The sequence below is a fragment of the Lepidochelys kempii genome, chromosome 5 (assembly GCF_965140285.1).
Source record: "Lepidochelys kempii isolate rLepKem1 chromosome 5, rLepKem1.hap1, whole genome shotgun sequence".
NCBI lineage: Eukaryota > Metazoa > Chordata > Testudines > Cheloniidae > Lepidochelys > Lepidochelys kempii.
In genome coordinates this window covers 7,129,988-7,155,063 of record NC_136384.1, presented here as the reverse complement: position 1 = coordinate 7,155,063, position 25,076 = coordinate 7,129,988, and the positions used below count along the sequence as shown (strand labels likewise).

Sequence of the window (25,076 nt, the reverse complement as noted above, 5' to 3'; positions counted from 1 at the left end):
ATTTCTTCCTAAGGAGCTCTTCTGTGTGGTTGTACATAGCCTGGGATATGGGCACCAGTCAGCATTTGAAGGCGAGCAGTGCTTAATTTGTAATGAAAGAGGTGCTGGGGCTAAAGCAATTTTTACTTTTATTTTTTTTACATTCATAACCGATGCAGCAAGCCCAGGGGACTATGAACTGCCAAGTGCAGAGGTGCTGGGGCTACTAACTGCCCAGCCTAGGGGTGTCAGGGCTCAGTCCTGGCAAGCCCTGGCACGAATTAAACACTGAAGGTGAGTAATTCAAGGGAAATGCAGGTGGGGAGGGGAGAAATCTTAGCCTGGTCAGTTTCCCAAAGCGTTGGATGCATCACTTGTGTACACACTGCGCTGTGCTGTGAAATGCTCTCGGAAAGGAATGCAAACTTTCACACACACACAAATAGCACTCCATAATTTAAGTGAGGCACTAAAATGGGATGCCATCCATCAGACCTTTGGAGGGCTCTGAAAGAAAGCTGCTTCTCATGACCAGTGTGAGATATTTAAAGAGCAATAAAAGAGAAGGACCTGCCCCGGGCAGGGCTTTGTAATGTAGGTCTGAGTTACCGGGAGAGCGATGATACAAGGGAAAGGCTGCCCAGTGCTGCCTCCGCCCTCTCCTGCACCTGCTACCCACTGTGAGATGCTTGGCTGGACAATGCAATGGCATGCTGACCGGCTGAAAAGCCGAGTGTAGGAGCAAGCAGGATCCCGGGGGATTTTAGCAAGGAAGGAACTGACTCCCCCCCCTTCCTCCGCCAGCGAAGTGAATAAGAGCTGGGGCCGAGCCCGGCTTCGCTACTCCAGTGGCTGGCCCCGAGTTTATTTTAGTTGCCCAAAAAAAAAAAAAAAAAAATTCCGGCCGGATCCTGCAACCTTTTCCCCAATCCCAAAGCAAGGGGATCGCCCAGGAATGCAGGATCGGCCCCCTGCCTCCTAGTCCCACTGAGTGCTATGCAGCCTCGGCTCATTTAATGCATCAGACAAACCTAAGGACAGTTTCATTTCATGTTGTTGTAGTTTCTTTCTTTCTTTCTTTAAGGCAGGAGGTAAAAAAAAAAAGTGTTGTTTTTTGTTTTTTTTAAATTCTTCTATCACACTGGGAGAATAGCTCTGTCAATAGCCGTTTAGGAACGCTAAAAAATTAAAGGAATAGCCTCCTTACTCCTCTCCCTTCCGTTTACAATAACACGTGTTACCCCCCCCCCCCCGCCCCCCCCACACCCACCACACACACACACACACCCGGTCTCCAGGCTGGAGCTGATGCACAATGCGGTTGCCTAACTGCTGTGGTTTTCTGTGCCCCTCGCTGATGCTCCCTGAAATGATGGGGTGACGTGGAGGGGGAGATCATGTAAAACCATGACAGCTCCCTCCCCTGCTTCAAATTTGAGTCCAGGCAAGATGAAAATTAGCTGACTGATTAATCGATATATGGCCCCGTTATGGGAGAAACGAATAATAGTTTGGTGTGTGTGCGCGCACAGAGACACAGAGAGAGAGAAACACACAGAGAGAGAGACACAGAGAGAGAGAGAGAGAGAGAGAGAGAGAGAGAGACACAGAGAGAGAGACACAGAGAGAGAGAGAGAAACACAGAGAGAGAGAGAAACACACAGAGAGAGAGACACAGAGAGAGAGAGAGAAAAACACAGAGAGAGAGACACAGAGAGAGAGAGAGAGAAACACAGAGAGAGAGAGAGAGAAACACAGAGAGAGAGAGAGAGAAACACACAGAGAGAGAGACACAGAGAGAGAGAGAGAAAAACACACACAGAGAGAGACACACAGAGAGAGAGAGAAACACACAGAGAGAGAGAGAGAAACACACAGAGAGAGAGACACAGAGAGAGAGAGAAACACACAGAGAGAGAGACACAGAGAGAGAGAGAGAAAAACACACACAGAGAGAGACACACAGAGAGAGAGAGAAACACACAGAGAGAGAGAGAGAAACACACAGAGAGAGAGACACAGAGAGAGAGAGAAACACACACAGAGAGAGACACAGAGAGAGAGAGAGAGAGAAACACACAGAGAGAGAGACACAGAGAGAGAGAGAGAAAAACACACACAGAGAGAGACACACACAGAGAGAGAGAGAGAGAGAGAAAAACACAGAGAGAGAGAGAGAGAGAAACACACACACACAGAGAGAGAAACACACACACAGAGACAGAGAGAGAGAAGCACAGAGAGAGAGAGAGAGAGAGAGAGAGAGAGAGAGAGAGAGAGAGAGAGAGAGAGAGAATCAACCAAGAAGGTGCTTTTCTTTTTCGGCCCAGGTAACTTGAAGTCTGCAAAGCAGCTTTCATCTCTCCTCTTCCTGTTTCCCTTTCTCTGCTGGTAGCATCAGCCCCGCCAGCAAGCCTCCACAGATTTCATTCCAGTTTAAGGGAGGGGGGGGGGGGATGCTTTGAACGTTGGTAATACCCTTATTTTAAAAAACCTTGTGCTCATGGGGGTTTGGTCTGTTTTTTTTTTTTGCCCCCTCCGAACGACAGGAAATGAGATCTGATATATTTAATAGAGTACAATTTAATTGTCTATAATGCATTGTTCGGACGAGCATCTCTCAGCCCTGATGAGAACAAAATACGTTTAATGTTTCCATCAGAGAGAGAGAGACAGACTAGTCTGATGGTTTGGGAGTCGAACAAGGAAATCTTATCTAAGCCGTCTCTTCCCCAGCACATATACTCCTTTACAGCCCACTCCCGGCACTGATTGCATGTAAAATACAGGATCATCATCACCATCAACAGTAGTCCTATAGCTTCCCCCTTCCTCTCTAAAGATCTACAGTAATACAGTCCCCCTTTCCTGCCTTGATGGCATAATAACATAACTAAAGAGCAAGCAGGGTAATTTTTTTTTCAGATGCAACAAGATCAGACAGAGTAAGAGAGAGAGAAATTATACAGCCACAACAGTAAGAGCAGCCTGTGATGCTGAGGCTTCCTCCTTCTCTGAACTGCTTTTAAGATCAATTTCATCATCATCATCAGATTTAATAGAATAATAAAGCCAGAACACCTTGGGGTCCCCCCTCCCCAAATAAAAGGCAGTTTTCCGGGTGATGACTGAAATTAAAACATGCCAGCGATTGATCGTAAGGCTTGCAAAGGAAAAGGGGGGTGGAAATCATCATCATTGCTCCTAAAATGCAATCGCTCCCCTTTGCTCACTTGGCACAATAGAAATTGACTCTCTCTCCAATAGTCATGCGCCTAATGCTATTTATAGCCAGGGGCTGGGTTGGAAGGTACCATTGAGCTTCTCCCAGGCAGGCAGACGGGGGAGGTGGGGGGGGGGCTAGCTGGGAGGAGGGGGGTTTAGCCAGGGTAGAGGCAAAAGCAGATCCCACCCCCTCCGCCCCCGGTCCCTACCCTGCTCATCCACACACGCACCACCCCCTCGTCTGGCTGGGAATTTGAACCGCTCCAGCCTGTTTAAACGGAAAGGACACAGATCCTCAATGTAAAAAAAAAAAAAAAAAAAAAAAAAAAACCCACACACAAGAACAAGAAACCAGCCCAGACCCAGGGAGCGAGGCAGAGAGGGAGGAGTGTGTGTGTGTGAGTGTGTATGTGTGTGTGTGTGAACGCGGGAGCGAGAGCGAGCGAAGAGAAGCGAGGGTGGGGGGGGGAAAGGGAAAGAAGATTTTCTCTATGTATATAAAGATGGCCACGTTAGCAAACGGACAAGCAGACAATACCAGCCTGAGTAGCAATCACACCAACCCCAGCACCAACGGGCACATGAACGGATTAACCCACAGTCCCGGAAACCCCGCCACCATCCCCATGAAGGACCACGATGCCATCAAGCTCTTCATTGGGCAGATCCCCCGCAACTTGGACGAGAAGGACCTCAAGCCGCTCTTCGAGGAGTTCGGGAAGATCTACGAACTGACGGTGCTGAAGGACAGGTTCACTGGCATGCACAAAGGTGAGCTCCCCTCCAACTTTCCCGGGAGAGCCGGGGAGTTTGGGGGGGGCGCGGTGGGGCGCAGGGGCTGCCAGACCCTCCTCGAAAGAGAAGCAGAGCGAGAGGAGGGAAGGGGGTGGGGGACATCGCACGCGGTTTATTTATTCTTCTTCTCCTTTTTTTAAATATATATATATATATATATTTGCTTTTGCTTTGCGCTGCGATGCAATCACTTGAGGCAGCCGGAGAGCGCCGGGAGGGAGCCGGGGTTGGCCAGAGGCAGCTGTCCACAGATCGGTGGTGCTGAAAAGACGGGGAGGGCTTATTTATTTGTCTTTCCTAGCGGCACATTTCCACACCGGGTGTGTGTGTGTATTTTACAGCTATGCCGTGGGAGAGATCCAGGACCTTAAAATAAAGGGATGGGGGAGGTTGAGTTAATTTTGTTAAGGGTGTGTGTGTGGGGGGGGGGACAATAAAAGAAATCCCAGGCAGGGTTCTTTCTATACAATTGCAAAGTAGAGAACAGCGGGGCTCATTGGAAAGGAGGGACTATTAGACCATCCCGAGCAAACCTACCGTGCATACACAGCGATACTTCTCTTTTTCTTTTTTTAGCGTGGGTGCTCAATTCTCCGGGCATGTTGGAAGAGATCAGTAACTTTTGGGATTTTATTTTAACGGTCTGGAGCAGCGTTCATGAAGCGTTTCCTTCCGCCCTCCTTTCCCCCCCCCCCCCGCCTCCCCCCCCCCCCAGCTCTTAGCTGTAGCGGCGGAGTGGGGTCTGCAAATGTTTCATCCTCGGGGCTGTTATGTCCGGATGTGTAGTTGGGATCAGCAGGAGTTTAGTGCTTGCCACCAGGTTGATCGCCAGGCATGAAAGTAGGACTAAACTGAGTAGTTGAAGGCAATTTACATAGAAGACCCGCTTACAAACAGGATGCGCTGGCAGCCCAAATGAACGCCGTTAACTCCTGAGGTTATTGTTATTATTTATTAATTCTTGTTTCTTAATTTTTATTTTATTTTATTTAGCATTGCTTTTATAAAAAAAAAAAGGACACCGCCTTGATGAAACAGAGCACAGATATGAATGGGTGGTCCCTTTAGATCCAGGGCTGGGGGAAGTCAGATGTATTACATTAGGGTTTAAATCTCAACTTCTGTTAACCCCGCAGACTCCTAGTGGACAGAGTCCCAGAGAACAATTTCGGTGGGTTAATATCTATTCCGCTTGCTTGATGAGTTGTAAATCGTAAAGTTAACGGCATGTTTAGCAGTCAACTCCCCACCCCCCGCCCGCCCCGGAAAAGAATGAAAATATAACCCTATATCCAAGAAAACAATATACAGAGAAAAGAGACTGAGGAGGGCATATAAATTACAGGGTATTTTCCCTCCCCCCAGACGATCAGTATAACTTAGGAGCTTTCTCACCTTTCAGTCAAGCTTCCTAGAAACCACATCAAGGTTAGTGTTTGGTGTGTATCGTTTAAACAACTCGTCGGTAAAAATAAGCATCAGGAAGGCGAGGTCCTAGGAGACTCTGTCTCTGGCAGATGCGGGGTAGTTCCCGTGGGCGGTGTGTGTGAATGGTGCGGGTTTCTTCCTTAAGAAAGAGGAAACAATAGTAATGAAGAATACAAACTTTACCACAGAGCTTCGCCTGAATGCAAAATCCAGGGCATTTGGAGATGGCATCTGGCTAGAGGCTTCTTGGATTTAGTCTGTAATTATTTCTAGCTCTGGGCAAACTTTAATGTCTTCCTATTTTGTACACTACGTATCTCACCCTGTAGATCATGCATTGTCCGCAGAGATGTGTGTTTGTGTGCACACACAGAGAGGGAAGCGAGCACTTCTCTTGCTGTCTGAATAATGTTGAGCGAATATTCCTGAAATAAGCAAGCCGCTAGGACTTCATTCTCCTCCAACTCTATATTTAAAGCTGCCACCTAGGTTGGGGGACCGGTCAGGGTGGATCAGCCCGGACTGCTGTAGAAAGCAGACTCCTTTTCAACCTCTTAGTACTTCTGGACTTCGGAGTGGGGAGGTCTGGGGGGGGGGGGGTGCTGATGGTTATTGTCATGGAGCGGGGCTAGGCACCGAGATGCCAGCGTTTGAGAGATCGGTTTTATGTAGTCCGTCCGAGAAGTGTCTGAACTCCGTTCGGGTGATGCTGCTGATTTATTAGCTAATCCTGATCAAAATGTGCCTCTGGCTACCTGGGGGGAAAAAATGACTTTCTTGCCACTGGTGATTAATTACTATTAAGTCAAAAAGCATGACGGGGCTTTGAAAAATTAGGATTGTGTTTTGCTTCTCGTTTTTTTTTTCTTTCTTTCTCACTCTCCCCTTTTTCTTTTGTTCTCATCTAAGTCGGCAACATAAAGCAGAATATTAACTCAGATCCCCCCCCCCTTTTTTTTTTGGCATGGTTGAAGAATGGCATAAAGATCCTCTAACTTAGATCCAAGAGCGGAGGGTGGCGGTATAAAAACCCCAGACGCTTTCCACAACTGCAGCATAATGAGCGTCCATAAATTGATCCCTTTCCCTTAGTCGATTTCACGCGCAGACCAAGCCGTGGGGGTATCCCAGTGAAGGATGTCAAGGGTTAATGGGAGCTGTAGTTTATTTAACTGTGTGGAAAGCGATCCCTTTAATAAATAAATAAATTGTATTACTAAAAAAAAAAAAAAAACCACAAACAACCCGTAGAGTAAAAACATGGAGATCAGTCATCTCCGGTGTAAAGCCACTGAAATGAATGGAGTGGAGGTGTGCGTCTCAGCAATAGTAAAGAGATCCCTGTAGGGTTTTTCTCTGTGACATGGGAAATTGAGAAGAATAGATCTAAAGGTAAAGTCAGAGATTGTCGTCGTCCCCCCCCCCCCCCACACACACACACAAATCCATCCCAAAAGCTTATGAGCTCCCAGGCTCTGTGACAGTGATTCAGACTCTGACATCCAGCCCAGATACTTGATAGAAATACATTTGTTTTGCAGGCACGTGTGTGTGTAAGTGTAAGGATCGCCTGATCCCTGCGCAGAAAGGTTTTCATGGCATGATCTTAACCCCCATGTCCCCTTCATCCCCCGCTCCTTCCTCCCGCTCCTCTCCCCAATGGGGCAAGAGCAACACACTCATATCCTCTGCTACTTTATTGTGTTGTTGGTAGGGGTTTGTGCGGATGTTTTGCCAGCAGAAATCTAGGCAGCTTTGACCCCCCCACACACACACACACTGATACACACACACACAAAGAGAGAGAGAGAGAGTCAACTAATCACAGACTAACAATTTAGCAAGCCATCCATTCATAACTTCCCCCCTCTTGTCTGGCAGCAGAGTATGCTTAAAGGCTGAGTTACTGGGAGACATAAAGGTTAGTGCTCTCAGGACAGCCATATTATAATGCATTATTTGAAGTCATTTAAGGCCCATTTTAGTGGTATTTAGTATAATATTTATGAATTAATGTAATCAAAATATAGAACTGTCCCAACAGACTTAAGCAGCCTTTTCCTACCGATGCATACTGGTACCCAAAGCCTGGAGTGGGTTTTAATTTGAAGCACACGGGCCTGCATAATATTCTATTTAGGAAGTCCGAATAGATCTGTGTATCCCACTCTCAATTGCGATGCAGTGAAACAGAGGCAGGTTACTGCACTGAAAGAGAGAGGTTCTGGGGGCTGGTAGGTACAGCATTGTCCTGAAAGCTACAATGTCCTCTCAAATTGCCTCTGAAAAAAAAAAAAAAGAACTCAGAGAAAACCACCATGGCAGTCACATTGTTAGGATGATGTACTCAGATGACCCAAATCTCACTCAGCAAATCAGGAAAGGCAGTTAGCAAGATGCAGTACCAACATATCAGTTTATTTCCCCTGTTTGCCATACCCTCTTCTCAAAAGCATGACTAATTTTGGAATTTCTGACACCTGGAGTAAAGGTATGCAAGGCTTATTTATATTCTCCCATGAGAGAGAGAGAGAGAGAGACAGAGAGAAAGAGATTGCTCAGCATGATATCAGTTTTTAGGATACTTCAGAAATTCAAAATAATAACAATGACTATTAAATTAAGAGGCACAGATAGATTATAAAGATTTTGGGAAATGAAAATTTAGTCAAAAAGGAACACAAGTAAATACAGGTGCTGAATAAACACTTCCATAATTGAAACATAAGGTTTGCCTGGCTGAACACTATGCATGTAGTATTTAGTGCGGTAGTAAAGCAGACAAGTTTTAGGGAGGAGAATGCACAAATAAACTGGAACAAAAGAGTGGAGGCTTTATGTCTGCTGTCTGAAGAACAATCCCTGAAAACAGGCGAAAGACAGTTGGATAGCTTGATCTAAGAGAGGAAAACAAAACAAGCAAAAGACAGATGAACAAAAAACCTCAAACAAGCCTCTGTACATTAACAACACCCCATATAGATGTATCTATATCTATGTACATTTTATGTCAAACAAATAGCGCAGGTTGCTTTGCAAATTAAAATGCTAGATTTTAAGTCTTTTTTTCCAGTGGCCTGGACATGAATTCTGGTTTTGTATAGCATCTGCACCCAGTACCGTTATGGTTGTTACCATTGTGCCAGCATTTCCAATACAAACTCCAATTTTCAGGGGTCTCTCACTTGGCTGTAAAGTTTTGCATTTATCAAATGAAATAATAATAATTACTATAACGTGCTTAGTTTATAGTTATATAACTGGGGGTGGGGTGGGTGAGAAGAAAGGGGGAAAAGTTTGTAGTTCTAGGAGCTTTTTTTAAAAAATTCTACAGCTTAAACCTACATTTCATACATATTTCTAAACTGAGATTCTTCATGCCAGTCAGTAATAACACGTATTACTGGGACGAAAAAGTTTTTTTTAAGGGGCTGACTTATTTTTAATGTGAGGCCAACAGAGTAACATGTATGAGAATCATAAAAGGAAGGCCATAAAGGCTGTAATAGCTTCCAAATACCTGAAGGATTATTGAGCATGGTCATTGGAGGAACTGACCAGAAATGACAGTAGAAAACACTAGAAACGTTGTCGCAGTGAGGACCAAGCCTGCAATCCGTCTAGTCCACTCTACGGTCTCTGACAGTGGCCAGATGCTTCAGAGGCAGGTGCAGGGCACCCTGTGGGGGATGATTCAAACTGGATATTAGCAGAGTCAGGCAGGCAATGGAACAGTCTTGGGAGGGAAGTTGACAGAGTCATGGGGAATTTTGCCTGAGTGAAGGGGGAGTAAAGCCACAGGAGCTGTGTCACATTCAACATAAATTTGGATGCAACCCTTCGAGAGGGAGGGCGGATTTAGGAACTTCTCTGTGCGTTGCAGGTGGGCTCAGAGCTCAGGGGCTGAAAGATCAAGGAAGGGCCCTTCTGGCCTCGAGAACTGCAAATACGCAGCAACTTCTTCAGCCAGGCATAAGAGGGTTTTTTATCATGCATACCGTATGCGCATGCAGGCCAGCCGCATTGACCTGGCAGACCATGACGACTCTGAAGGAGCTGTTACGGTCCCTCACGTCAATCGAGTGTGACTAACGGAGGGTTTATGCGACAGGCAGTAACGGTTTCAAAGGAGAAATGATTGGGGGAGATGATACCTGTATTGAAAAAAAAACCAAAAAAAAACCCCCAAACAATTCCAGCAACTTAAATATGTCTTGGCTGTAAAGTTACAGTAATAGTCCAGAACAGCAGAAGGCCACAAATTTCATAGGTGCTCATCTGCCAACTCCTTTGTATTTGTGCCCTACAATACTTTGTTCCTGTGCTTGTCCAAAGCAGGTGAACGGTTACATGAGCTAAGCTGAGCACTGTCCTCACAGAGAACGAGACTACGAATCTAAGCATCCTCCTCTCTTTAGCACCAAGGGCCGGCCCTCTCCTTCCCCTATGGAAGTCAATAGGTGTTTTACCATCTGCTTCGATGGGAGCAGGATTGGGCCCCAGGTTTGCATGCAGTCAATTACCTTCCCACGCGAGCCCTGTGCTAGTCGTATGGGCCGCATGCTTTTTAAAAGCTGTGGGTGGTGGATTTACATAGTAAACCACAATATCTCCGGTCGATGTTATCAGCTGTCCTACACTTCCAGGGCTGAGCTCATCTCTTTTCCTAGATTCCCTTCAATGGAATAAAGTAATACTTAAAGGAAGGAGGGAAACCAACAAGAGAAACAACTCTTATTACAAGTCTCTTCCCTCCTTTCTCACTCACTGATGCCACAGGGAGTTGTGCCAGAAATAGCTGTGAAGGACTGAGCCTTATCTATTAAAAACTGCAATGGGGATGGGGAGGGGAAGGCATCATGGCAGGGAGAAATTAAAGCTGTTACCCTACCGTAGCTCCGTGGACTGAGCTGTGGGCTATAATATAGGGATCTTTTTCTTCCTAAGTCCTCCATGCCATGGCATGACTGAGATCTCATGATCTTATGGAATGATATTCTGCACGCTCTGTGCTGCAATACTTGGTGTGAGCTGAAGTCAGGGTGTCATCGTGGGATTTGCGTTTGTTTGCTTTTGTCACTTTGAGCCCCAGCCTGGATACAACATGCAGGTGAATGCAGCTTTTAATGCGCATTCATTATACGCAACTGACATCTTCTCTAAGGAAGAGAAGGCTTATTATTGTAGCTGCTTAACATAAAGATGGATGGGAACACTAAGCCTCTCAAATAAAGTGCCTGACCATATGTAATGACTAAAAATAAATAATATACAGGTCTATTCCATGGAAATGAATGGAAAGACATATAGATATAGACATTGTGTTAAGTTTGTCAAGCAGGAGCTACCAAAAATATTGATCAAGGCAAGGGGAAAAATTGATAATGAACTGGACTCCAACAAGATTTTAATTGACAGTGACTTCCATGAGCCAGCTTTGGACAGTGTATATAAACTGACCACAATGGAACTTTATTGCAAGGCTCTCTCCTTTAATTAATTGTCACCTTTGTTAAGACTGGCTACAGATCAAAGGTTTAAATATATTTAACAGGTTCTTAGTAACAAACCCTTAACATGCATTAGAAATATCCGACAGCTGAGCCAATGAGGCATACAGATTTCGATCTACCTCTCCCTTATCTGTTTATTTCTCCCTCCTTTATTTGAACAGGGACAACCATTGCTTAACATTAACCATTTCATAGGATGGGAATGTTGCTGATGCTTTGTCACTAGGAGCCTGTTGTTGTCCGGACAGATGGGCTGTAAAGATATAAGTTAGAGTATTTTGCAGATAGTGGATCACACTAATGTTCATTACAGATAGACAGGCAGATAGACAGACATTTTCTCTTTTGCTTATGCCACACAATCCCTCTTTTCCCGCACTGCTGTTTAAATCTATAATTCTCTTCTTTAACTCTGGAAAAGATTATGGGATGTCATTTGTATGGAAGGTGCTGTACTGAATAGAGTTGTCTATATAATGTTTATACAGAGAGCTATACTAGTGTATACACAATCATACATATATTGTACATACATATTCATGAAAACACATGTTCAGTATACACATGGATAAGTATTTATGTGTGTGTGTGTGTACAATATGCACATAGTCACATATCTCTCTAAATATTTCACTTGTCAAATACAACATTACGGAAAGCTTATTCTTCGGCAAAAGTAACAGGTGACTTGACTTCTTGGAATCAGTATGTGAAGAGTTGAATGTGATATGAAGCTGTTTGTTCATTGTGCTAATTTAATGATACGGTCACACCTAATTAATCCATGTCTGGTTTACGCGTAGCTTGTCTGGGTCTCAAAAATATTTAAAGATAACCAGACTGACTTTACAGTGCGCTGAACGTGTGGCTCCTGACATGAGTTTTCTTCAGAGAGAAGAAAAATGGAGTTTTGCAAACAGTGTTGGTCTGATTAGATCTGACTGCATACTTGGACAGTTTCTAATACAAATATCTACGCACACACAGAGCATGCATGCACACATGTATATAAAGGACAGACTTCTCTTTGCACATAGTTCCCCTTTTTTTCAATCTCTAAGGGTAGATTTACCTCACACAATAGGCATCACTCACTGCAAACACACAAATATCTTTGTTGTCGTCGACAGCTTCTTGCAGGTGGATGAATAAAGCAGCATCAACCTAATAATATCCCTGTATAACAGTGCTTTCTTACCAGGATCCAGAGGGATGAAGGCTTTCAAAAGATCAAAATATATATCACAGAGTGCTTGTAGAATTCCCATGATTATATTTCCTCTACGTAATGTTCTAATTCACCATTTGATCCATTCTAAGGGGACCAGTTTTTAGGAAGGGCGGGAAGAACATTACTTTATTATCCTAAGATGTTTGAGGGTGAGTGAAAATCATACCTAAAATTATATAAAGCAATACAGTAATGAGCTTATCAATACTTCTTTAAGGAAACTGACAGCCTTTAGAAGAGATTCAGTTCTGTGAGCAAAGGTCACGATGTAGATATATTCTTCATTAATAATATCGATAGCTTTGTTGACCAACCTAACCAGAGACTGTATAAAGTAACTGCTGTAACAGTTAGGGAAGGAGGACAATGCAGAATTTACAAAATTGTCCTGTAATGTTAATAATATTGATTGATGCTAATAATATACTAAGGTACAGATCTTTTGAAGCACTTCTTTGAAACGTTGCATGCAAGACAGATCCCTTTCCTGAGCAGATTGTGTTGGCTTGAAACTCTTTGAAAGCTAACACAGTGAAAACTCTGCTTCACTGCCTATTAAAGCAGGGCTCATCCCTTCCCCGTTATTCAGAGAAAAGAATGTTCACCCTGTCCAAACAGAAAGTGACCCACTTCTCTGCTATCACACATCTATCTGTATCTTTCTTTTACATAAGATCTTTGCATGACTGTATCACAGCCGCAAGGGGATCAGAGACATTAGAAATAGCAAAGACTCTTTGGGCCACCTAGTCTAGCCCTTATCAGTGAAGGATTGATCCCTAAGAGCAATTTTGCTTTGTTAGCCTACCTGGTGATGCAGAAAAAAGTGTCTGGTTATTTTCTGGTTATTCCCCCCCCACTTTTTTTTTTTCTTGTTTTTAAAATATTTTAATTTAATTAATTATTGTGAAAAGAATCGAAGGGGAAGGAATGCTCTCTCTCTCTCTCTCTCTCTCTTTATAAAGCAGACAAGGATCTGATCCAAATCCCATTGAAATCAACAGAAAGACTCCCCCTGTTTTCAAGGGGCTTTGGATCAGGCCTCAAGTTAGAAACAATTTTGCAGGATACTGCTCATGAGACAGAAACTCCCAGTAATATGGATTGTGACTACCTTAAGATTGTTAATTGTATAAATCTAGACATGCAGACCAGCTTGCATCAGAATCTCCTAACTACTCCCTTCAGCTGTATGCTGTCTTATCTAGGTTTGCTAGTTCATTCATTCGGTTATACCATTCAGCTTGAAGTGTCTCATTCTAGTCGCCGTACGGTAGTTTCAGGATGGTGTGCCTCGTATTATTCCTTGTTTCAGTGTAGAGGGCAAGTGTTTTCCTTTTGCAGGGGTTTAATTGCTTTTGAAAGCTATTTATTTGATCAGATTCAGTCTTCCATAATACATGGATCAGGGGTCTGATTTTTCACTCTCTTCTGTGACATGTGCCGTTCCTCATTTATGCGACCCCTCCCTACATCAGAATGTTTTGGGGGTTGTTTTTTTAAAAGACGACAAAGAAACGTAGGTCTCATTCGATAGGCTGGCAGTAAAAAAAAAAAAAAAAATTACCTTGGTGGGAAAGTGAAGGTAAAAACCCTTGCAAAAGTCTTCAGAAGACATTATTATTACATTGTTGTTTGCAAGAGATGGTACATAGCTGATTTAGAGGCCCAGAAAATAAGTATCTTACAAATGATTTCATTCCAAGTTCACCATGAGCATAAGGGATACAAATAAAAACCAAAACCCAAACCAAACAACCCATCAATACATTGCAGATGAATTTGCACATAAAGATGTTGCTGGAGATAACAGTGATACAGTGGTGACAGTTTTTACTTTCTACTAGTGGGGATACTAAAAGTTAATGCCACATTAACCAAAACAAAAGAAAACATTGGTGTTCATTCTTTACTATTCACTACTGGCTAATATATGGCAGGGCTGCCCTCTTCTGAGTGTTACCAGTGCTTTCTATTGTTTTCCAGCTAGGGACAGAGTATGATCTAGCCGTGATGGGCTCATAATGGGCAACCAGAACTCTTGGGTTCTAATCTTAGCTTTGATAAAGACTCAGCAATACAACCTAAGCAGGTTGTTAAACTCCGAGGCCTGATCTGAAGCTGTGGAATCAATGGAAAGACTTCACTGGGTTTTGGATCATACCCATAGCTTCTTCATCTGTCAAATGGGAAGAATCAGACTTCTGAGGGAAGCGGGGGTATGATGTGAGGCTTAATCAATACTGGTAAATGATTTTGAGAGTCTTAGATGAAAGATGCTAAATCAGGGCAGATTACTGGGAGCAGAGGAAACACCCAAACCCGAGTTCAGGCTTTAAAATGTGGGGACAGGATGAAGAAATGGATCTCAAACATTTTGGCTGAGTGTCTATTTGGGCCTGCTGAAGCCAATGGGAGTTTTGCCATTAAGCAGGCTCAGGCCCTTTCTTTGTAATGTCGGTGCCTACAGAGATGTACTCATGCACAACTCAGGATTTTGAATGGACTATTTAAAAATGAATCATATAGGAGCTATGTATAGTCATTATTGTTGCTCCTTAGGGAACTGTATGCCTCTGGGCTTTGGGAAAGGGCTATGGCAGGCCTTTCTGCTCTAAGGGCCTGGTGCCAAACCTGTTGACTTCAATGAGTTTTGGATCAGGCTTAAGCAAGTCCTTAGCGAGCATCAGGGTCCTTAGCGAGCATGGGTCTGTGGTGGCAGGAAGTTGTTCCCACGTGATGGCTCCTCAGTGGTTTAGCTTAATTGTGTTGGTGGTCTCTGTCCATTGGCTAGGATGTGACCCAAAGCCTAAGGAAGTCAATGGGACTTCTCCCATCTGGCTTCAGTGGGCTTCGGATGAAGTGCCTAGTGAACAGAGGGCCACTTCACAAAAAACTACCACCACTATGGGCATGAGAGGATGGGAAAGTAGGCCATGGAGTGTGAACTCCCATTATTCTTCCATGGCAGAGTGGTCCAGTGCAGGGGCGGGGTGGGGGAACTTCCGGGGTTCGCTATGTGGATAAACAGAGGATTCCAGTGGCCAGTCTGTCAGATCAGCATGAAACTCATTTGAAAATCAGTTCAGTGAAAAGGGGTTTTTCAGGGTCTCTCCCACACTAACCAGCTGGCAACCAATACTAGCAAATTGAACAGGTGGGTTTTGTTTTCATTTTGTTTTGGGGTGTTGCTTTTGGGTTTTTTTTTTTCTACTACGTCAATATCACATTTGTCATTTCTCATCCCCCTTCCTGCTCATTGTTTTGACAGCCCAACACAGAGGAAGTGGGGTTGGTGGAAGGGTGGCTCTGAATTGCTGGTGGCGTAAACCCGCGTTTTCAGCCTCTGGTTGCTTGCAGTCAGGATGATCCACTTTTGTCGCTGATATTCTGCAGAAGGTGGGAAGGCAGGTTTTGTGTGTGTGTGTCCATGCAACATGATGGTGTCTGACGGCCTGAAATCCAACTTAGTCTCCGTTTCGCAGGCCCTGGGGCAGGAGGGAAAGTCTGTGTTTAATTATTTATATATTTGCTTAGCTTTACTGGCAGCATGAAGGGGAAGAACGGTGTGTTCTTGTTTGAGAAGAGGGGGCTCTGTGTTCTCTCCAGTCTGGTCTCCCCAGCAATGCGGGGGGGAGGGGGGCGGGGGGTTGTGTTTTTTAAATGATCACTCGCTACTGACTGGTTTATAGGTTGTCTCCCCAGGCTCAGTTCTCAGATCCAGGCCTATGCTTTTACTTTCCAAGTTCAGTTCCCAGGCTCTTCCTCTCTGGGTCTGGTGCCAAGGCTTGGCTCTTTAAGCTTCGTCCCAAGGCCCAGTCTTTGCCCCCTAGCTGAAGTGCCAGCTCTCGCTCCAGGAGTTCAGTTCTTGGGCTCGCTCTGTCGAACTCCAGGCTCAGTTTCCCAAGGCCCCATGCTTGCCTCAGAGACCCACTTCTCATAGCTACCTGCTTGCTTGTCACATTCACTTCCCAGGCCTGCTCACCTTTCCCACACTCTCACTGTCCTGACCAGATTCTTAGCTCCATACTGTTGCTGCCCAGGTTCCCTGATCCACGTTAAGTTCTCTCCTTGTGCTCTTGTCAGCCACTGCACATGCTCTGGGTCCATTCCTTGGACCTGCAATTTAACTCCCATCATTCTAGCCTGTCCCCGTGCTTCTCTGCCCTCCACCAAACAGCAGGGCTGGAGGCATGCTCAGTATTTGTGCAGAAGATAGGCCGCTCTGGCCAGCCTAAGTAAAAGCCACGGCAAGCATTAGAAAGGATCGGACTCTGTCCATCCAGGCCAAAGAAAGCAGTCTCAGTAGAGAGAGGATCAAGGCTCTGTATCCTCCTTTGAAGATCAAAACACAATACAATATATCAAAGGCTATATAATGTCACCATTTTTTTAGCCAAATCAACACCAGATTTCTCCCACCAGCGCAATGATCCCTCACATATTTTCCACGGGATTATGTTTTCCCTGCAGGGCAAGAATGCTACTTCTTACAAGCAGATTTTCCTGTAGTTCTGAAGCTTTTTCATATCTTAAATCCTTTCTCCCCACCCCCCACCCCCCAAAAATAAATAAAGAAAACATCTCAGAGAAGGGAGGAAGCATAGTCTGAGATGACGGGGACTGGGAGCCGGGAAAGCTGCGTTCTGTTCCCAGCTAGCATCCTGTATCATCTTGAGCACAGTCTTTAAACCAATCTGTGCCTCAATTTCTCTGTGTGTAAGAAAGAGAACCATGATGCTCAGCTTTGCACTGATCTTTATGTGGAAAGCATCCGTCTGGGTTCAAAGTGTTTATCATTATTATTAGGTCTGGCTTATGTCTGTGCTGAAGGGCTGGGCATTTCTTGATCTAGCAGGCCAGTGCACAGAGCACCTAAGCTAAAATCACCTTTCTTACTATCCACTCTGAAAGCATCAGTGGCTGTTTCATAATCCATGGCAGTCAATGCGCTCCAGTCCTGCAGATCTGCTTGCTGTTTTCTGCCACCCTTAGCTATATTCCCTTGCAAACGCTTGCATGCCCATCCCCTGTCCCTGCCACCATGGGTTACTTGTAAAATTGCTGGTTGTGTGCATATGTATGTGTGTTTGTGTGGGCAACGGCACAAACATCTCCAAGCTGCCGAGCAAGGTGTCGAGCATGTTGTAATGTATTTACCAAAGGATAATGCAAACCACAGGCAAAAAGTACAGAGAGGAGGAGAGGAAAAATACTTAGAGCCGGGGAAGGTTGAGTGTTTGGAAGGAGGGGGATTTCTCCCCCATAACTAATAAATCAATGCCCTACCTTTGTCTGGGGCAAATGAATACATTTCCTGGTTTGTTGCTTGTTTGTTTTCGTAGAGGCCACCTGAAAACACAGAACAGTGGAAAGGAATCCAAAAGCATTTAGCAGCTTCTTTAGAGATGGCAAAATTCAAGTCGCATAGTCAGAGGATGACTATTACTTATGCTTGGCTTTACTACCAGAGAAAGTGTCGGATCATCTATTCAGATCAGGATAGTCAGCTATGCCAAAGGTTTAATCAAATATTAAACATGGTCAGTAAACTTGAACCAACGTTGGACGTGCAGCAGCACCGCTTTCATTCAAGCAAGCACTCTGGAGGAGAAAGTTTTCTCTCATCGCCATCCGACTGGGGTTTGCTGCAGGCAAAGGGAGCTTGTTTTAGGCATGCACACATCTATCTAATCTATCTATCTATCTCCTCGTGAGTCTGTGGGCATAAGGTATATTCCTAAATGTGAGATATTTGCACACACATACACACGCAGAAATAAATGGTGTGTGTATATGTGTTATGCACACACACATAGCTACATAGAACGGTGTGTGTATGTATATATATGTGTGTGTGTGTATACATATTTACCTACAGGTGTACGTATATATACACACACACACAAATCTACCTATATCCTGTATGGGTGTGTATGTGTACATATGGATGGTATATATATGCTCCAACACTTCTTTATTCTGATTGAAGGGGTACTCTGGGATGGAGTGCTTTGCAGGGAGGTATGGTTTATGACTTTCCCTCTCCCTTCTATTATTCATTCTCTCTGATTTTTATCTAATCTCTCTCTGATTGTCCTGGTGCTGCTTAATAGCCAAAGTGAATTTTTATTACATCATCAATATAATCTCCAGATAATCAGCATCTGTGTACGCTGCAGTGTACCCTTTAGCTTCTCATCTGTGTTCATAAATAATAAGAATGATAATTTGGGCCTTTTTTTGTTTTGGTTTTTGGTATCAGGCTAAGAGCTCCAGATGGAGTGCTTCACTCCAACTAGGTTGTTCTTGCAGTTTTATAACCCACTATGTCAGCCTGGCTATTTCCCAGATTAATTTTTTGGTGCCTTACCTTTAAATCACAGGTGAATTTATCCATGTATTTTCCGTGCAATAGAGATGTATGTTAATTGAACGATAGCATGACGCTGTTAATATACACATGGACCCCTTCGTATACAATTTGTTCATCACAACAGTGTGCTGAACTGTTTGCCCACACACACACACACACACACACACACACACAAACCCCTAGCTCATCTATAGCTTTCTACAGGTAACTATCCCTTTTCTTTGATGTGGTACCTCTAGTTGTAGGATCAGGAGACTGGGAGGCGGGATTCCTCGGTTCTAGTCCTGATTTTTTCATTAGCTGGCTGTGTAACATTCATCAAGTCACCGAGAGCTGAGAGTTTTGCAGGTCAAGTCCTTAAAATTCTTTGTACCTCAGTTTCCACCTCTAGAGCCTGAGGTCCAAATAAATGATCAATGCACATTGGAAAGCATAATGCCAGCTAGCCGTACAAAATGAGGGGGTCTAAATTAGATGCTACCACTCAAGAAAGAGATCTTGGAGTCATTGTGGATAGTTCCCTGAAAACATCCACTCAATGTGCAGCGACAGTCAAAAACGTGAACAGTTAGGAACTTTTAGGGAAGGGCTAGAAAATATGACAGCAAATGTCATAATGCAGCTATATAAATCCATGGTACACCCACACCTTGAAAACTGCAGGCAGTTCTGGTTGCCCCATCTCAAAAAAGACATATTGGAATTGGAAAAAGTAGAAAGAAGAGCAACAAAAATGATTAGGTGTATGGAACAGCTTCCATATGAGGAGAAAATGAATAAGGAAGTGATATTCACCCATTCACGTAACACCCAGTGAAAATAGGCAGTAGGTTTGAAACAAACATAAGGAAGTCTTTCTTCACACAACACACACACAACCTGTGGAACTCATTGCCAGGAGATGTTGTGAAGGCCAAAAGCACAATTGTGTTAAAAAAGAATTAGATACGTTCATGGAGGATAGGTCCATCAATGGCTATTAGCAAAGATGGTCAGGGATGCAACCCCATGCTCTGGGTGTCCCTAAACCTCCAACTGACAGAACAATGTATAGACATATCAATACCAGCTTTCCCCTGAGAGCACACTTCTTCTGCAAAGCCCGACAGTGATAATGCATACAAGTTAAATGCTGTACTTAAAAATTGGCATCCTGGTTCTTTAAGATTGAACATTCATCCAGAACATAAACTGTAATATCTGTGACTGAACCGACAAGGCTGGGGTTGGTTCTTCTATGTTTGCCCTGCACTGAACATGAGCACATAGCCAGAGCTCAATCAACTAAAATACAATCAAGAAATACAAATTACACACACCTGAGCACACACGGGGTACTTTCAGATCAATGTACTATACAGCAATGTACCCAGGAGGTTGGATACCTATCTCTTTAAGATGAAAGGTTTCAGAGTAGCAGCCACGTTAGTCTGTATTTGCAAAAAGAAAAGGAGTACTTGTGGCATCTTAGAGACTAACAAATCTGATGAAGTGAGCTGTAGCTCATGAAAGCTTATGCTCAAATAAATTTGTTAGTCTCTAAGGTGCCACAAGTCCTCCTTTTCTTTTTAAGATGAAATGGAGTTATAACACATTGGCCCCCATCCAGCAAAGCACATGGTTAATTTAGCCAGGTGAGTAGCCACACTGAAATCAGTGGGTGTTTTGCTGGATCAGAGACCTTGAGACCTATCTAAGGTATATAAGGAAGCTCTAACCTAGTAGAAGTTTTCTGAGATCTGGTGAGAAAGTATCGCACCGTGACTCAAAACTATGCACTTTAGACTGCAAGCTATTGCAATTGTAAAGGAAGCCCTCAGCACTGTGAATACATGAAATGGCTCATCCTACAGTCTCCACAGCATTTCCTACCTCTTAATAGACTCTTTCTGGCTTTTCTTACAGAGAGTGACAGGTCAGAGCAGTTCAGGAAGTAGTTTTGGTTCCTGCAAAAATGTGGCAATGAAAACAACAAAACAGTTTTCAGTCTCATCCAAAGTTTTCGTTTTGTCAGCCAAAGCCCCTCCCAAAATTCCATCCAAATCAGACCTTTTGTTTGGAAGAAAAATGCTAGAGGAAAGAAAAAAATTGCATTACAAAATTTCGACCAGTTCTATTGAAGATTAAATAATCTCCCCATTCTCCTCCTCCTCCTGCCCACAACAATCCTTAAATAAGGACTCAGTCCTGTAATTGGGAGGAACTAGTGGGGCTCAGCACCTTTCAGGACTGGGCCTTGGCTCCCTGCAGTGCAGAAGACGGACTCTTTGCATTCCGTGTGAGAGAGGATGACACACTGTATAACATCTCCCAGCTGATTTGCATGTCTTTCTGACTTGTTTGCTTTTTAATTTATTGCATGTGTATTGCCATGGTTTATTTATTTATCCCCCACAACCAACCATCCCCGAATCTACCAGCTAAATCCCTTGGGGTGGTACGAATGCAGCCTCATCCTTGACAAAAATCTACCTTGAAGAATGAAGAGCATTCCCTATTTGTAACTGGAAGACATGAAAAGGAACGCATCACTTATCTGAATTTGCTGTTCATCCAAGCACTGTTTATGGAGATTTACAATACCTTGCCTCTGCAAAGAGCTCTATTGCGCAGCGAGCGCTAGGGGATTTTAGGTGGCAGTATTAGCCCTGGTATTAAAAATGCATTGGAAGGCACGAGGTGGGAGATTAGTTGGATAGAAAGACCCATGAATGAAGGGTTAATTACATTCAAAGAGGCCATAGTAGGGAGGAGAAGAGGCAATAGGTTTCTTTTCTTCAAAATTTACTAAATAGCTGGAAACACGGTTTAATGAATTTTAATGGGATCATTCTGAATCCCATGCATATTGCATCTGCTGACTGTAGGAAGTCAAGGTATTGTTGAAGGGAAGGGTATTGCCCTACTTTAGGTTTCACAGTTTGTTATTTTTTTTTTAAATCCCGCAACAAGCACTTTATTCAGAAAATATACATTTCTATACTGATTAAAAAAATGCCCTTGCAAATGGAAAATCTTGCACTGCCTGGGAGTGCACAATACCATAGATTATTCTACCGTTCCATAGCACATGTGCTTTACATTTATTGAATCAAATTGTGCCATCAAGATTAAGGTGCCTTTAGCATCTCTCCCTGCTAAGGAGCCCTCTGTCAGGAGTTCCGCTGTCAATTACATCATGTAAATCTGGGGTCACTGATTTCTTCTGGGATTAGACTCATGCAAATGAGAGCAGAATTGGGCCCCTTCTGGTGGGGAGAGAAAGAGAGAGATGGAAGAAAGTTCTCTTTTATTGAAAACGTAGGTTGTCTGGGCCAGCATCAGGAGCTGTCCCGCTCATTTCCATGAGGGCTCTGGCAGGGCATCAAAAAGACAAGGTGAATCCGGTACAACACAGCCAACACAATCGTACTGTAGGGAGAGCATCTGATGTAGCAGCGCATCACGAACATCAATGGGTTCAGCTTTGTAGTGCCCACATGAGGTAAGTCAGTAGCACCATCCTTCTTTGACACAGAGGGAAACTGAGGCAGGACAGTTAACATGACTCACTATGGAGTGCATCAGAGCCAGGGTCAAAGCACAGATTACAACTCAGGAGCATCTGGCTTCTAGTCCTAACTATCTGTCTGTTTCAGATACATCTATGTTGCCAATTCCCCTGGTATCTGGGTACCAACCTATGTTCTATAGATAAGGCAGGATACCGGCTCAAACAGCAGATAAAATGAAACAGCCAGAATTTCTGTTCACTAGAGGGCCAGTCCTGAATGGCTGAGACCCCTCATCTCCCATTGAGGTCCTAGTTTCTATTCCCACTGGAGTTGATGGGGATAGCAGCTTTCAGGATTGGGCTCTTTACATTCAGGGCTTGTCTACACCAAAGATACACCGCTTTGACAGTATTAGTATAATTAAAGTGATATAGAGCCCTAGTGTGCATGCAGTTTTACTGGCATACAGGTGCTTATAGTGGTCTAGCTTATTCCCAAAGGGAAGGGACATGAACTGGTATAATCACATACATGCTAGGGGTGGTACTGATATAACTATTTTGGTTAAAAAAAATCACATCCCTATCTGATCTAGGTATACTGCATCAAAAACTGTCTGTATATGAGGAGTCCCAGAGCCTCTTGAGATAAGTGACCGAAAACGTCTGAAGAACAGAGACTGCCTCATGCTGCAAAGCTGGGATCTAGATGTGGGTTCGCGCTGCTTGCAAAGACTTGTATGGATCTCAGATTTTGATTTGTCATATTATGGCGACAGGGGCCAGCTACCAAATTCAGCTTTGGATCTTCTTCCCCAGCGTTCAGGGCACACAGATCCATGTTGCTTTTTTCAGACCTGTCTACTTTCAAGCAGGCAGCAGAGTGCCTGTTTTAATGGTACCAATATGTTACCCAGGCAAATAAATGCCAGACAAAATGCCAAACATGTTACCCTAAATGCCAGCATTCCGGGTCCTGAAATCAAACCGAAATGCTTTGTCATCAAAGTGATCCTTCACCAGGCCATTTACTTGGTGTCTATTGCCTTAATTCAGCTGGAAGGAACCACTGTCCCTTTCCATCTTTCCCAAATATATGCTCCTCTTAAGACATTATCAGCTTGCCAGCAGGGTGCTTCCACACTGGCCACAGCTGGTCTGAAGCTGTCAGCATTCTCCAGTAAAGTGTTAAACAATACTTCAGATGAGATCAGGCTGTTGTTTCTCCACCCCGCTCCCCCTCGCCACCCCCCAGATGCTGCAGCAAATGGTTTATGTTTACTGTGTGCTAAAATTACACAAAGACAATGTCTTTTTCTCCTCATGCTCATTTCCGGGGGACTGTTCTCTCCTGGGGAGGAAAAATCAGACATCTGGGCTTTTCTTACAAAATCAGAAAGTATTGCGAGTCTTATGAAAAACTCCCTGTTCTGACCGATTGCTCTGTTTATATCCGATGAGCAGACCAACTTACTGGTGCTTTGGCAATCTCTGACCTACCTTGGGACCATTGTGGAATTTCTCTCATCACTAGTTTCTTCTGTTTTACCCACTCTTCTCTACCGATTCCCAGTGCTGCAGCAATGTACCCTCAGGAGCGGCAAGTCAGCAGATGTGCGTTCTATTCCTAGCCCTGCCTCTGGCTCACTGCGTCAGCCAGGGGCACATCACTTCCAGAGAAAGTTTTCAGAAGGGGCCACTAAAATGTTTAGTGCCTCCGTGTTTTGAGTGCCCAGCTTGAGATGTGTAGGCATCTCCAAATTGGGCTCTCAAATTGAGTGGCCACTTTTGCAAATTTGGCTACCTAAAAAAAAAAAAAAATCATTCTGTGCCTCAGTTTCCCTCTCTGCAAAATGGGGACAATCATACTTCCTCTTTTGTAAGGAGCACTGAGATCCTCCAGATGTGCTAGACGTTGTATTACTATACCATCCATGCACAGGGAATAGGTGTGTCTTCTCAGTATCGTAGATATTGAATGAATAGATATTCCCTCGTAACCAGAACTGTTCCTGGCTGTTGCATCAAGAGGGGAGCTGGCCTTGTTTGGAGAATGATCTGTGAAACCACCAAACCCCTTTTCTATTTCAGTCTTCTTATGCTGGGGATAACGATTGAACAACTGATGCCTGGGAATAAATTTTTCTCGTAGGACGTCTATTTGAGCACTGACCCTGTTATTAATCAGCCTGGATTTGCTATAGGAAGGACAAAGGTCAGTACAGCTTGACTCGCTGAGTCTCTCTGACACACCAGATACAATGCTGCCACATTGTGGCTTGTTCTTATCGGTTCTGCCGCACACAATGCACACACCTTATGCTTGCCTCCTGGAAAGGAGCATTTCAACTGTCTCTCCAGGGAGGATGGGTTGCTTGATGACTCATGCACCTCTCATTTTTGCACACACCACCCAGCCCGATGGTTTTGCGCACACACCAAGAAAAAGATCCCGCACCAATGACTGTAAATTACAAACAGGTTGCATGTTTCAAGGGCTTTGTCAAGCAAGTCTGTTTGGGCTTCATGCAAAGTCAAATAGAATGTAGTGTGCGTTCAGGGGCAGGCAGTATTTGACTTCCATCAGTTTCAGACACAAAGCCGCTCATTGTAATCATTGTTGCCATGTGGGACTCAGTCCTCCAAATCCCTGCTCAGGTAAGGAGTTGCTTTGAACGGGTCTGCATGTCCAACGGAATGCTTGCTGGATCAGGCCTCTGGTCTTCCTAAAAAAATCAACCATTTGTCTCAACCTACTGCCATGTTCCCAATTCCCCCCCCCCCCACCCCCCGCGCCCTTCCTTCCTTTGAAAAATCCCAGAGCAGGACAGGAAATTAAACCCCTCCATAAAGAATCTTTGGTGTCACACTGGCTTTTCACTCATTTGTTGTACAGTCATTATTTGTGGGGATGGTGGGCAGGGAGAAGAAAGTTACTTTATTCATTTAGTAGAAGCAAGAGCTTTCAGAAGAGCTTTAAAGCAACCGGCCACACCCACATGAAATAAATATATCGGGTGGGAACTGCTACCATCT

At 44.1% G+C, this 25,076-nt stretch overlaps 1 protein-coding gene across 13 annotated transcripts in view; it reads left to right on the top strand.

Moving 5' to 3' along the window:
• Positions 1-3,494: 3,494 nt before the first annotated feature.
• The window catches only part of CELF4 (CUGBP Elav-like family member 4), an 889,815-nt gene continuing 868,233 nt past the window's right edge, over positions 3,495-25,076 (top strand). For 6 of the 13 annotated variants that reach the window (XR_012158835.2, XR_012158834.2, XM_073343422.2 and 3 more), the window contains exon 1: positions 3,495-3,975. Coding sequence is in view for 11 of the 13 variants with exons in the window: in XM_073343422.2 (XP_073199523.1) it covers positions 3,696-3,975 (280 nt within the window). In the remaining 2 variants the exon portion in view is untranslated. The remainder of the gene's footprint in view (positions 3,976-25,076) is intronic. The other 7 variants (XM_073343428.2, XM_073343424.2, XM_073343426.2 and 4 more) reach the window with 3 other exon arrangements.